Genomic DNA, 15176 nt, shown 5'->3' with positions numbered 1-15176 from the left:
AAGCTGAGTGGCACCTAGATAGACTTTTCCATTCAGGACTCAAGGAAAGCTGGGTGAGAACCGTGTGGCAGTTTAATTAGTTGTCGCTCAAATAGTGTTCGGTTCGCTGATTTTGGACGAAAAGTTTGGTTCTGTTTGAATTAATGTATTGAACACCAAGACACCTAAAACTGGTGTGTAACACTGAGCACGAGCCATACCAGCCCCGTATAACACTCTGAGGGCACCTAGGAGGCGATCTAAGTACTTGTGACTTGTTATAAGGCAAAATGAATGAAAAAAGTAAGATGGAAAACAAGGAAAAGGAAAAAGAAGGGAAAAATATTTACCCTTCTTACTTCTTCTTTTTCTATTTTCTCAATCTTTGTTTTCTTTCATCTTTGCTTTTCCTTTTTTTAAAGAAGAATAATGAAAAAAGGAAGAAGGTAGAAGAAGAGGCAGGGAGAAGAAAAAGGAAGAAGAAGGAAGAATAAGTGGAAGCCGAAGGAGGAGGGGGAGAAGGAAGAAGGGGGAGGAAGAAGAAGGTGGAGGATGAGGAAGAAATGGGAAGGAGAAGGAAGAAGAAGAAGAAGGAAGGAAAAGGAAGAAGTAGAAGGAAGAGGGAGGAGGAGAAAGAAGAAGAAGGAAGAGGGGGAAGAAGAAAAAGGAAAAAGAAGAAAAAGGAAGGAAGGGAAAGAACAGGTTTGGCCGAATCAGATCCCCCAAGGTTTGGGTTCATGCTGCAGCTGACTTTTAGCAAGGTTTGACTCAGTAGAGTCTCTTTTCCAACCCCTTCCAGTATCCTAATCCATCCCCATCATTTAGGGCAAAGATAATTATGAATCAGTAGGTTATGTACTCTTGTTTCTCCCCCTTATGTGTTCTCCAGTGGCCCTGACTACCTCAGGGGCGTGGAGTGAAGGCATGTGAACATCGTTCCTCTGGGGCGTGGAGTGAATGCTACCTCTATGCTGATTACTTTTTGTTAATGATGTCTTCAAGTGCCTCACTGATCTGCTGCGCCCGGCACCTCCTCTATAAGCATTTTGGTATTGTAATACTTTGCACAAAACCTTTGCAGCTCCTGTAGACTGAAGTATCCATGGATCATAGATCACGCCATAATGGTATAGAAATTGGGAGGTGACCAGTCCCTCCATATTCTAGGAGTTAGCTTGAACGCTGGCCATAACCCCTCACAAGTATATACAGAGCAGCAGGAAAGTCCTGTTCTAAAATGTTCCGCCTAGCTAGGCATCGTCAGGTGTAAGAATGAGGCTATAATGAGAATGATGCCGCAATGACAGCCCTCAAATGGCAAATAGCCGGGACCAACCTCTAATGGGATTGCAGACATAGTTTCATCCAATAAGGAGACATTATCCATGCTTGACATTCATACTGGACAGCACAGTCCACCGATTGTAGTCATTCCCTCATGCCCAACTAAGGAGCACCGCTGGAGCATGCTCAGTGAGTATTGGGTGTGTCAGAGACCGCCATAGGACAGCGGACATAGGACATGCTTAATATTAGTATATAGAGTCTCAATGTCCACACTGGCCAATAAGATGTGTTCAGGGACGCTGATATTATGAATCCCTCTGATGGTATCTTTGGTGTCACGTAGATAAGTGACAAATGGTCTCAATTAGAGATGAGCGAACGTACTCGGTAAGGGCAATTTCGCAATCGAGCACCGCGATTTTCGAGTACTTCACTACTCGGGTGAAAAGTACTCGGGGGCGCTGTGGGGCGGGGGGTTGCAGAGGGGAGTGGGGGGTAGCAGTGCGGAACAGGTGGGAGCTCTCTCTCTCTCCCTCTCCCCCCCACTTCCCTCTGCAACCCCCCGCTCACCCACAGCGCCCCCGAGTACTTTTCACCTGAGTAGTGAAGTACTCGAAAATCACGGTGCTCGATTGCGAAATTGCCCTTACCGAGTACGCTCGCTCATCTCTAGTCTCAATACATTATCAATATAGGTGCTAGCCCCTTGAGTCAGAGTATCATTACCCGACACAATAGGTCCACTGGGAACAGGTAAAGTCCTTTGTGTAATTTAGGAGGAGCCTAGACAGCTGCTATGGTGGGATTGGGGTAAAAAATAAATGTAAACTCCTCAAGGGTAACAAGTGTGCCTCCCTTGCTGCCAACAGGATCTCATGAAACTCCAAGAGAACTTGTGCCGTAGGGTCCCTTGGGAGGATTCTGCAGACCTGTTTGTCCATCAGAAGTCTTTCTACCATAATGTCAGTGTTCGAACCAGGGAGCTCCTGTGCTCCAGGCAACGTCTCTCCCCAGTGAGCTCTTCAGCCTGCTGTGCAGCTCCCCTGCCTATCCTTGCCCTGTTTCCTGCTCCTGCAATCCAGCTCCTGATTAGCTCCACCCGCACTGATTAGACTCACTATATAAACCTGTCCCTTCCTCGGTGCATGATTACTGTGTTCCCAGTCAGTAGTCAAGCTCCCTCACCTGCTGCTTTCCCATACTGCTACCTAACATACCTACCTGTGTACAGACCTCTGGCTCCCCCTGAACACGCTACTGATCAGCACCGGTTACAACAAGAGACTCCAACCCAGAATCAGATGGTAACACATAATCTTATAATCATGTTGGTCCAGGATGACAATATTCCCACCCTTACCAGAGGCTTATTGCATGAATCGTCCAGTCTTTCATCCATGCACAGCACCAAGGCGATCCATACATTGATTGGCGCATTGAAATGGGCCAAATCTGCATGTGGATCCACTGCTGCTGCAAATGCAAATCTGGGGTAGAAATCTGCATTAAATGCCTTAATTTTCTGCCACAATTTTCGTCTTAATATCTGTTGGAATTTTCTAATGCAAATTTCACTTCCTAACAAATGAGCCATCATCCCCAATAGGCCCGCCTTCATGTATAAAGGGTTAAGACAGCCCCCCGTTGTCCTATTAGGGCATATGGACGTCTTGATGACGGCCCCTGCAGGCGCTCTCCTCTATCAGATTGGAGAAGCGATGCCTTGTTAACGCATTTCCTCTTAGATTCCTTCTGTTAGCCTGGTGATGTAATTACTAGAGTTCCCTGTGTCCACCAGAGGGCAGTAGCGATCCACAGATTCCTCGTTGTGCAGTAAAACAAAATAATTTATTCAGCCGACTTGTTTAACAAGCAAGTTTTACAACATTTGTGAAATATGATGAATTTCTTTGCTTTCATGTTGTTTCTTCTTCCACTTTAACCCTTAAAGTGATGTCAAATGTGTTTCTGATAAAAGATGCTGAAACGTTTTGTGGCGTATTGAGTTAGTATTTTACCGCCGTGTCCGAGGTTCACCAGATGTGTGCAGTACGCAGGGAGAACTGCAGGGGGCCTCGCCCATCTGTAGTCATGATGCTTCCATGGCCGCAGGCGGTGCACGCTCAGGCACAGGACGCTGCCGAAGGCCACATACCATCTGATCACATGATTAAACGAATGGTGCAATGTGGACGCCAGGTCTGTGTGCCCTTGGGCGGCAGAGTCTCAGCTGCCCCTTGTGGAATGCCACAGCAATGATATAATTCATGTGGTTCTAAGGGCATCTGTACCCGCTGCGACTCATCCCTTCTAATGCGGATCACCAATATTGGTAGTTGGCACCTGGATGTAAATAGCAGGTCCAGGGGCAGTCAAGCAACTCGCAGCGATCCGGATGTGGTTAGCGCGGATTTATGGCAGTGAGTACGGGACCCCAATTAGAAGACAAGGTTGTAGGGTACAGGCTGGGGACCGCTCATGATTTACAGGCATATAAATGCCACCTTTTGTCGCCTTTTTTATATTGGTGCCACCTCTTTTATATCTTTTACAGTTAGATGCCAACTTGTGCTCCTTTTAGAAACAATGACCTTTTATGAATATGTGGCAAAACAATAAGGGCCTCGTGTGGCACAGAGTGTTAAGGCAGCAGTACGAAGTCCTAGGCTCTCGCTCATGACCTGCAGGTTGCGAGTTCAATCCCTGCATGGTTCAGGTAGCCGGCTCAAGGTTGACTCAACCTTCCATCTGAGGTCAGTAAAATGAGTCCCCTAAGTTGGTGCTATACAAATAACAATTCCTACCCCCTCCCCCAAATAAAAAAAACAAACCACTGTACTGGTGCAGTGGTTTGTAAGACAGCAGAATGCAGTCCTAAGCTCTTGCTCACGACCTGATGGCTGTGAGCTCAATCCCTGCATGGTTCAGGTAGTTGACTCAGCCTTCCATCCGAGGTCAGTAAAACTAGAACCCTAAGTTGGTGCTATACAAATAACAATTCCTACACCCCCCTTCCCCAAACAAAAAAAAAACACCGTACTCACCTCCTCTGCCTTCCAGGTTGTGTGACCATGTGACAAAGCGTTCCCATAAATGGCCAGCGGGAGCCTGCAGGCTGCTGTTAATCCCCTAAGTGATGTGGACAATTCTGAGAGTGGCATCTAAATGCCCTAATTGGTATCGTGGAGGTCCCACATGCCCCCCCCCCCCCCCCCCCCCCCACACACACACGATGATTATATCCCATTTGGGGAGGGAACTACAAAAAGTGTAAAATTTAGTTTAAAAAGTTTTATTAATGATAAAAGTAGACCCCCCCCCTCCCCCACACACCTTTTCCCGTATAATAAGAAAATGTAAGCTAACAATGTAAACCTATTTGGCCTCGCTGCATCAGTAAAAATGTCATCTGTCAAAGTAACACACTATTTACATTAAATACACAACACCAGAATTGTACTTTTTTGGTCACCCGTTTCCAAGAAAAAATGTAATAAAAAGCGATCAAAAGTCATAAGTACCCCAATATGGTACCAATAGACACTACAGGACGTCCTGCCATAAAACGGGCCTCCCACAACTACATGGACGAAGAAATAAAAAAGTTATGGCGGCCAGAAGACGGCGGCAGAAAATAATTAAAGTGTTACTGTAAGTAAAAAAAACTCTATAGATTTGGTATTATTATGTTGTCATTTTTGTTGCAGTGTGTACACCATAAAAACCATATCCCCCCCCCTCCCTCACCCACACTTCAAAAGATGGCAGGGGCTCAATGGTTAGCCCAGATGCTTGGCAGCACTGGCATTCTGGGTTCAAATCCCACTAAAGACAACATCTGCATGGAGGTTGTATAATCTCCCCATGTTTGCATCTTTTTGGGTACTCTGGCTCCACCCCAACTCCAAAAAATCTTACTAATACGTAAACTTGAACTGTGAGTCCCAATTTGGACACCAAGCAATGTGGAATAAGTATCAGCTATAGAAATGTGTAAAATAAATAGTGGGGTTTTTTTCCAATTCATTCTGCTTTGAAATGTTTCCAGTCTTTTTCAGTTCATTATATGGTACATTAAATGGTACAATTAAAAAATACAACCTGTCCCTCAAAAAGCAACAAGCCCCTAGACAGTTACATCAAAGGAAAAGTAAAAGACTTATGATTTTTGGGGGAGGAAAAAACAAAAATGAAAAAAAAAGGATTCGCGTCATTAAAGGACTTAAAGGGGTTGTCCCGCGCCGAAACGGTTTTTTTTTTTTTTTCAACCCGCCCCCCGTTCGGCGCGAGACAACCCCGATGCAGGGGTTAAAAAAGAACACCGCACAGCGCTTACCTGAATCCCCGCGCTCCGGTGACTTCTTACTTACCCGGTGAAGATGGCCGCCGGGATCTTCTCCCTCGGTGGACCGCAGGGCTTCTGTGCGGTCCATTGACGATTCCAGCCTCCTGATTGGCTGGAATCGGCACGTGACGGGGCGGAGCTACACGGAGCCGGCATCCTGCACGAGCGGCCCCATTGAGAAAAGCAGAAGACCCGGACTGCGCAAGCGCGTCTAATTTGGCCATTAGACGCCGAAAATTAGACGGGCTCCATGGAAACGAGGACGCTAGCAACGGAGCAGGTAAGTGAAAAACTTCTTATAACTTCTGTATGGCTCATAATTAATGCACAATGTACATTACAAAGTGCATTAATATGGCCATACAGAAGTGTATAGACCCACTTGCTGCCGCGGGACAACCCCTTTAATATATTTTTCTTGCAATACCACTCCTGACCACTTGGTGAGCTGTTCAGAAGGAATATGTCCTTAAGTAAATAAAGATTGTTAATGTTATTATATAACATTGGAAACAAAGAATTGTGAGCTCTAGTGTCATACTTTAGAGCGCCACCTAGTGCTAGGGGTATTCACAGCATTCCTTTTGCTTTGGTTGTATTTATCAGCAGCGGTTTGATGTCATGCAGGCTGCCACTGTATAAATGTAACATGCATGGTACGCTGTGTTCTTTCCCATAAGACCAATTAACTCCGTACACATAATTCACCCTTAAAGCCTCTTTACCGCGGACGGTCGCGAGCTCATTTACAATATTGTATTAAATTGTGTCTATAAATCACCAATCATTTACATAAAACCTTCCATCCGGCGCCTTTTCAGGCCGCCTCACGCTCCGTCCATCCATCACCCTCCCTAATGAATACATATAAGATAATAATACTGTATTAAATTGTATTAATGTACCAACCGCGGATAATTCTATTTGCGGAGAGTTATTTCCCAGGTGTATATAACACTGCGGGGGCCTCCGCCGCTTCCAGCTCTTCATTTATATTCATCCCGATGATAATGGTCTATCCTTAGTCCTATTATAACGGATGAAGGTGTTCACATACTTTAGGCCATTTCCGCTCACAGTGTTTAATGAGAGATGAAAATGTTTCCGTGAATTGTGAAGCGGCGCTGTAATGCGTAGAAAGACTAATCTAATTGATTGCTTTATGACATATTTCAGCAACGCATTATAGTCTCCCTGCGGAGTCGTAATAATTTATAGGGGAGTAAGGACTGCGCCTCGGTGTAATTAGGTCTGGGGAAACGAGGGGCTCGGAACGAAGCAAAATATATGGATCGCTCAAATCGTAGATCGCGGGTGATAAGTGGTCACGCTTATGTAAAGGTGATTAGTCTGAAGACTGATGTTTTAGAAGAGCGAGGAGGAAACTGGAAGGCGTCTCGGAGAATCGGCTTTGAATGGGATATTTATCTATGCAGAATTCTGGCGGGAGAAGAAACAGCAAATTTTGGCGCATTACAGATCTGTGCAAAAATATGCAATGTGTTACATTTTAAGCTGCGCTTGCCACATTGGGAAAAAGCTTAGTGGGGGGAGCCATAGCCTCCTGCAAGCTGACAGATTTACTAGAATTTACACCAGACAACGGCATAAATGATAGTTGACATCTACGCCACCTCATGGCTGCGGCATGGACTGACCAAAGATGCAATAAGTTTATTAAAGGGGTTGTCCAGTTGTAAATTATTGGTGGCCTATTGTCAGGGATTGAACCCAGGTACTCCTGTACCCAGCTCTCCCTGCTGAGCCATCCAGTTGTCTAGACAGCTCTCCTGCTGAGCTTAGCCATGATCCTATACTCCTGGTTAGGTTCCCTGTCCTGGCCACGCCCTGTTTATGATTCGACAAGCTATAAAAGCCTTGATTTGCCTCACAGCCATAGTCAAGCTCCACTACATGCCTACTCCTCTGCAACCTAACTACCACCTCCTATTACTGACCTCTGGCATTCTTTCTGACAACATTACCTGCTAGCTCCCTTGTACTGCGAGCCGAGACCTACTGTTACAAACTCCTGGCTCTCCTCTGACTATGCTCTCGGTCTGCATGGGCTACAACACCAAAGGCTCAAACCCATAACTAGACTGGTTACACCTATCATTAGGATTGGCCATCAACAGTAGATAAGCAGGGTTCTACCAGCAGGGATCCCCACTGATCACCTGCTGGTCGGGGCAGTGTAATAATGTACTGAGCCAATTTCTACAGGAAGCAGACAGCTCCATTTTCGCTGCAGTAGCCAGGCTTGGTATTACAGGCCAAGGACCTACTCACTTCATTGGCAGCTTTACCTGTAATACCAAGCCTGGCCACTGCAATGGGAATAGAGCTGTCTGCTTCCTGCAGAAATCAACTCAGTGCAGGAGCACACTGGCCTGGCAAACAGCTGATCGGTGGGGGTCACAGACAACAAACCCCTGTGGACATACTACTGATTTCTTATTCTGCAGGTAGGCCATTGGTAGTTTACAACTGGAAAACCCCTATAAGAGGCATGTGCATCTGACTCCAATGCACTGCTGCTACAGAAGGGGGCGAGATCGTCCGTTTTTAGTACATTTTCCCCAGTTTATAAATCTATAGATATAGGAGCTACAATAGATGTTTTTATCTTCCATTTTTTACCCTTTTGCAACATACATGTACAGCAGATGTGCCCAGGGTTTGTAAGAGCCAAGCCTACTTCATATGCAACAAGTGTCAGCTGCAAGATACAGATGATACCTGGCCATTACACTCCTAGATACTCTGACCAAGCGCTGACCATGGCATTTCTCCTTCTGTCCCCCAATGACGCCCCCCCCCCTTCCCCATTGAGACTGTAGGGTGCCATTTGGTTGCCAAAGCAGCCAGGGCCTAGTGAAGACTCCTAGGCCTGCCATGGATATCAGCCCTTATACGGTTATGTTGACTGAAAAATAAAAAAGTTATAACTTTTTGAAAGCGTAGAAACAAAAACAAAAAGTGACCATCCATCAACAGATCATGTGAAAAAATAGCAATAAAGTTGTGGTCTCTTTTGGCTCCTTCAAATCTATACAGGCCTATATAAAGGAAGGTGTCAACTCAGAGAGGTATCCTCAGTGATAGGGTGGGCCTCCACAAGGCTACCAATCACCCAATGCACCTCAACATTACCAAGCATCTGCTAGTGAGGGTCATGGTGAACAAGTGCTCAGCCCTAATATGCCAGGTTGGGTTTGTCATGACTACAGAAGAGGAAGAGCCCGTTCTGATGCCAAAAGCATCTTAATCATTTATACAGGAAGTGAACTGATGAACCAGATTACATGTTGAGTCTATTCTTACCTTTTCTCCCCGGCTTCCCTTTCCACCGCGTTCCCCTTGTAAGCCCTAAAAACAAATTAAAAAATAATCAGAATTCCATCTGGAAAACACAGGCGGTGCCTGATAGTACAAACATTAGGATATCGAAGCATTGTATGAGGGATCTGCTCCCTATGGATGATCCATTCACTGATATCCAACAATACTGTAGTTTTATAACTTACAGGGGAACCCACTGGTCCAGTAGCTCCAGGAGGTCCACTGGGTCCATCCAACCCCTACAGAGAAAAAATAAAGATAGCAAACATATAAAAACTGTATAACAGGTTTAATTACAGGGGTTGTTCGGCTGTAAACTATTGGTAGCCTACTCTTAGGCTAGGCCATGAAGAGTAGATCAGCAGAGGAATGCTACCTGGGACCCTCATCAATCAGCTGTTCGCTGAGCTGATGCATTTGTGCAGTGAACTAATTTTTGCAGGATGCATACAGCTCTGTTCCCATTCTGGTGGCCAGGCTTGGTATTGCAGGCATTGAAGTGAATAGGAATTTTGCCTGTAATATCAAACTTGGCTACTCTAGTGGTAATGGAGCTGTCTGCTTCCTGCAGAAATCAGCTCAGTGTATGAGCACACCGACCTGACTAATAGATGATCAGTGGGGGTCCCGGACAGAAGACCTCTGCAATCTACTATTGATGGCTAATCCAATGAATATTTTACAGCTAGACAACCCTTTAAAGCTGAATTAAACTGTGCAAACACAGTGGGACCTTAACCATACCCTCAGGACCATTCACAAGAGGGGCTAAGTACAAGCCCCTACTATGTCAGCATCAACTGACTTAAAGGGATTGTTCCACTTTATCCCCTATCTATAGGGTATGACCCCCACAGATCATTAAGTAACCTGATGGATATACTGTGGACAGGGGGTGACTTTCAATCTTGGTACAGCCTTTAAATGGGCTTTTCCAGGACTTTTTTTTATTGATGACCTATCCTCAAGATCATCAATAAACGATCAGTAGGCGTCCGCTGGCAGAGCCCCTCACCCGTCAGCTGTTCATTGGAAGTAGCACGGCTCATATGTTGGGCAGTGCCCTGAACGGCATTGTGGGTTTGAGGGTTCTCTCCCATTCATTTCAAAGGGAGAGACCCAGCTGACCAACACACCTTCCCTGGCAGACCCCCAACAATCAGTTACTGGTGACCTATCTTCAAGAAGAACCTATGTCCTGAGCACTGTTGCATGGCCGCCACTTGGCAGTATTATTTGCCCCCTTTGTAGGACTGCTATTTTGACTGGTCTTATGGCAATATTTGAGCACCGTGCGGTGGTATTACTTGAGCACTCTATGGAATTATTTCTTAACTGTTTGAAGGTATTATCTGTGCACTGTATAACATAATAGTTTGAGCTCTGTGTAGTAAAATTATTTGAACATCCTATCATTATGAGCACTGCATGGCAATATTATTCAAGGGTTGTGTGGGGATATTATTTTAGAACTATATGGCAGTGTTATTTGAGCGCTGTGTAACATTTTGCATCGGAACTCTATGTTAGCATTATTGGAGCACTTTATGGTGATATTATTTGTGCACTGTGTGGCATTATTATTTAATCCCTGTGTGGTAGTATTATTTAGGCACTGTATAAAAATTATATGAGCACTCTGTGTCAATATTATGTGAGTACTGTATGGCAATATTATTGCATCACTGTAGCATCGTATAGTGGTACTATTTGTACACTATATAGCAATATTATATAATCAGTCTGCATAATGGTATTATTTAAGTACTGTATGATATATTATGGCACTCTATGGAGGTATTATTTGAGCACTGCATAGTGAGATTATTTGAACACCCTATGGAGGTATTATTTTGGGCACTATATGGCAACATTATCCAAGCACTGTCTGGTGATATTATTTTAGAACTGTATGGCAGTATTATTTAAGCACAGTATTAAATATTCTAAGGGTACTTTATGTTAGTACTTTACAGTGATATTATTTTAGCACTATGTAGTGGCATGACATGGGTACGTATTTAATCACTCTGTTTTTATTTGAGCGCTGAATGGTGGTATTATTTTAGCACTGCGGATTGGTATTTATGCACTGCATTACAGTATTATTTGAGAACTGTATGAAATATTATATGGCACTCTATCTTGGTATTATTTGATCACTGTATGGTAATATTATATGGGCACTCCATCTTGGTATTATTTGAGCACTGTATGGTAATATTATATGGGCACTCTATCTTGGTATTATTTGATCAGTGTATGGTAATATTATATGGGCACTCTATCTTGGTATTATTTGAGCACTGTATGGTAATATTATATGGGCACTCTATCTTGGTATTATTTGAGCACTGTATGGTAATATTATATGGGCACTCTATCTTGGTATTATTTGAGCACCATATGGTAATATTATACGGGCACTCTATCTTGGTATTATTTGATCACTGTATGGTAATATTATATGGGCACTCTATCTTGGAATAATTTGATCAGTGTATGGTAATATTATATGGGCACTCTATCTTGGTATTATTTGATCACTGTATGGTAATATTATATGGGCACTCTATCTTGGTATTATTTGATCAGTGTATGGTAATATTATATGGGCACTCTATCTTGGTATTATTTGAGCACTGTATGGTAATATTATATGGGCACTCTATCTTGGTATTATTTGAGCACCGTATGGTAATATTGTTTGAAGGCTGCATGAAAGTCTTGTTTGTTCGCTCTATAGGATTATTCTTGGCACTGAATTGCATTATACTGTTATTTGTGTTCAGTGTGGTAGTTACTCTAAAACCGTTCTTCCCTCTTGCTTATCCAGCATTCGACCAGCTATGGGCAGTTTGTTGATGACTGATTTCCCAAACGCTCAGCCGGCCCCCAATTCTATGAATAATCATTATTCCTTATGTACAGATATTAGCTCATTTTTTGCATTTGATTTTTTTAGTAAATCTGCTTTTGCTGTGTCCTAAATTCATCAAACTCCCATTACAGTCTTGTTCCAAATACACATATTGAATTAATAATTTACTCAACAGTTTTATGTAGTTTCCCCAACAGAGACGGCGACTGCTCAACCGCTCTGCTTAATAATGAATAAGTTCAATTTTGCACTTAGTGTTCAGGAAATCAGATTCTTCTTTAGTTATTGATTGGACTCAGATGAAGGTAAAATCAAATCGGAGGTCTAATTAAGGGAGGAATATGGACAATTCACAGGAGTTAAATATATTTCTGCTGCTCCCATTGCCTAAATCAATTGTACATTCATTAGTGGTTCTATAAGAATAAAAAAAACAAAGATATAAAACAAGCGGGTTACTTTTAGTGTAAAACTTCCTAAATTGATTCCCATGGGAGCTTTATTCATGTTCATATGCAGCAGGTTCTGTACATTACGTTTTATAACTTTCTATTGCACTTTATTAAAGGGATAGTCTTGGCTCTTTTCAGCTGATGATCTGTCCTCCGGGAGACTTTAATTATCCAGATGTAATATGGGAACACAAACCTGTAAATCTCATAGGGGTGATAAGTTCTTGAGAGCAATTAAAGATAACTACCTTATGCAACTTGTGTGGGAGCCAACTAGAGGTAGGGCCACTCTGGACTTATTATTAACTAACAGACCAGACAGAATCATGGGGGTGCAGGCTGAGGGACACTTGGGAAATAGTGACCACAATATAATTAATTTCCAGCTGTCATTTAATAAAAAGCCTGATCAGGGAGTGACAAAAAAACTAAACTTTAGTAAAGCAAAATTTGATCAGCTCAGAACCACTATCGGTAACATTAATTGGGACAATGTCCTCAAAAATATCAGTACAGGCGACAAATGGGAGACATTTAAAAAGATCCTTATCACCTCATGTGAGCAGTTCATAGCCTTTAAAAATAAAAGAACTACAAGTAGAAGGAAACCAATGTGGCTCCACAAGATGGTAAGAGGGCAATAAACAAAAAAAAAAAAAGAAAGCGTTCAAACTACTAAAGCAAGAAGGCAGCGAAGAAGCGCTAAAAACATACAGGGTAAAAAAACAAAGTATGTAACAAAAAGATCAAAACTGCCAAGAAAGGAGGCAGAAAGACTGATCGCCAAGGAGAGCAAAAATAACTCTAAACTATTTTTTAACTATATAAACAGCAAAAGGATTTTCACTGAGAGCACTGGCCCTTTAACAAATAATGCAGGAGAAATCATAGAAGACGATGGGGGCAAGGCAAACCTATTAAATAGTTTCTTTTCAAGCGTATTCACAAACGAAAAGGAAATGCCACATGAGATGCAGGGGAATAAAACAAATCCACTGCTAAATATCACCTGCATAACACTGGAGGAAGTGCAGAGCTGGTTAAAAAGGATTAAAATCAACAAATCGCCAGGTCTAGGTAGAATACACCCAAGGGTTCTAAGGGAGGTAAGTGACATGATAGCGAGACCACTATTTCTTATATTTATGAACAATATTGAGACCGGGGTTCTACTACTGGATTGGCGCATTGCCAATGTGGATCCAATATACAAAAAGGGGACCAAAAGTGAGCCTGGTAACTACAGGCCGGTAAGTCCCACTTCAGTAACTGGAAAAATATTCGAGGGGTTTATGAGAGATGCCATCCTAGAATACCTCAAGGAGAACAACGGAATAACTCCTCACCAGCATGGATTCATGAGGGGTCGATCATGTCAGACCAATCTGATCAGCTTCTACGATGAAGTAAGCTATAAGCTGGACCAGGGAGAATCTATTGATCTCATATATCTGGATTTCTCTAAAGCCTTTGACACCGTACCGCATAATAGGTTAATATATAAAATGAGACAGCTCGGCCTGGGAAATCTAGCTCCAGGATAGAAAGCAGAGGGTGGCAGTTAATGGTTTGTACTTTTATTGGGCCACCGTTGCTAGAGGAATTACACAGGGTTGAGTATTAGGCCCCTTTCCATTCAATATATTTATCAAAGACCTCATATAAGGACTACACAGTATCAATATTTGCAGATGATACAAAACTATACAAGATAATTAATACAATGGAGGACAATGTGCAGCTACAAATGGACCTAGATAAGCTGGGGGCTTAAGCTGAAAAATGGCAAATGAAGTTCAATGTTGATAAATGTAAGGTTCTGCACATGGGCAGGAGGAACGGATGTCACCAATATACACTAAATGGGGTACTGCTAGGGAAAGGTGATATGGAAAAAGACCTGGAAGTACTAGTGGACTGTAGACTAAACTGGAGCAACCAATGCCAGTCAGCTGCTGCAAAAGCAAATAAAGTCTTGGGGTTCATTAGAAGAGGCATAGGGGCGAAGGATGAGAACATTATCCTCCCACTATATAAGGCAATTGTCAGGCCCCACATGGAATACTGCGTACAGTTCTGGACACCGGTGCTCAGGAAAGATGTTACAGTGCTGGAGGGGGTTCAAAGAAGGGCAACTAAACTGACACATGGAATGAAGGGACTGGAATACCCAGAGAGGCATCAAAATTAGGATTATTCACCCTGGAAAAAAGACGGCTAAGGGGCGATCAAATAACTATGTATAAATACATGAGGGGATGATACAAGGATCTCTGTCAGGATCTGTTGAAACCCAGGACTGTGACGGTAACAAGAGGACATCCGCTACGATAGAAGAAAGCAGGTTTCATCACCAACGCAGAAGTGGGTTCTTTACTGTAAGAGCAGTGAGACTGTGGAACTTACTGCCTGAGGATGTGGTGATGCAAAATCCATAGAGGAGTTTAAGAGAGGACTAGATGTCTTTCCAGAACGCTATGTTATTACAGGGTATAGACAGTATATAACCAGCGGGGTTGTTGATCCGGGTCTTGGAGTCAGGTAAGAACATTCAAACGTTGATCCGGGGATTATTCTGACTGACATTATGGAGTCGGGAAGGAATGTTTTCCCCAAATTGGGCTAATTGGCTTCTGCCTCATTGTTTTTTTTTTACTTCCCTTTGGATCAACAAGGGGAGTGAAAACAGGCTGAACTAGTTGGACATTGTCTTCTTTCAGCCTAACATACTATGTTAGTTGATGGGGTCCACCGCTCAGGACCCCTATCCATCTGCTGCTCATCCAGCCCACTGTCCAGTGCCATGTGCCAGATGCTGTCACCAGCGGACGGCGGAGGAAGTGGGGACACTGGCTTCCCTCCCACTGGAATCAGTGGAAACACCGCA

The 15176-nt window shown here is 43.3% G+C and overlaps 1 protein-coding gene across 1 annotated transcript in view; it reads right to left on the bottom strand.

Annotated features, from left to right (window-relative positions):
- The window catches only part of COL22A1 (collagen type XXII alpha 1 chain), a 355966-nt gene that overhangs the window by 196437 nt on the left and 144353 nt on the right, over nucleotides 1-15176 (bottom strand). Inside the window, exons 16-17 of the mRNA XM_066578764.1 lie at nucleotides 9142-9195; nucleotides 8939-8983 (exon numbers count right to left, since the gene is read on the bottom strand). Of these exons, the coding sequence (XP_066434861.1) occupies nucleotides 8939-8983; nucleotides 9142-9195 (99 nt within the window). The remainder of the gene's footprint in view (nucleotides 1-8938; nucleotides 8984-9141; nucleotides 9196-15176) is intronic.

The sequence above is a fragment of the Eleutherodactylus coqui genome, chromosome 9 (assembly GCF_035609145.1).
Source record: "Eleutherodactylus coqui strain aEleCoq1 chromosome 9, aEleCoq1.hap1, whole genome shotgun sequence".
NCBI classification, from domain to species: domain Eukaryota; kingdom Metazoa; phylum Chordata; class Amphibia; order Anura; family Eleutherodactylidae; genus Eleutherodactylus; species Eleutherodactylus coqui.
This window is presented reverse-complemented; position numbering and strand designations above follow the sequence as displayed.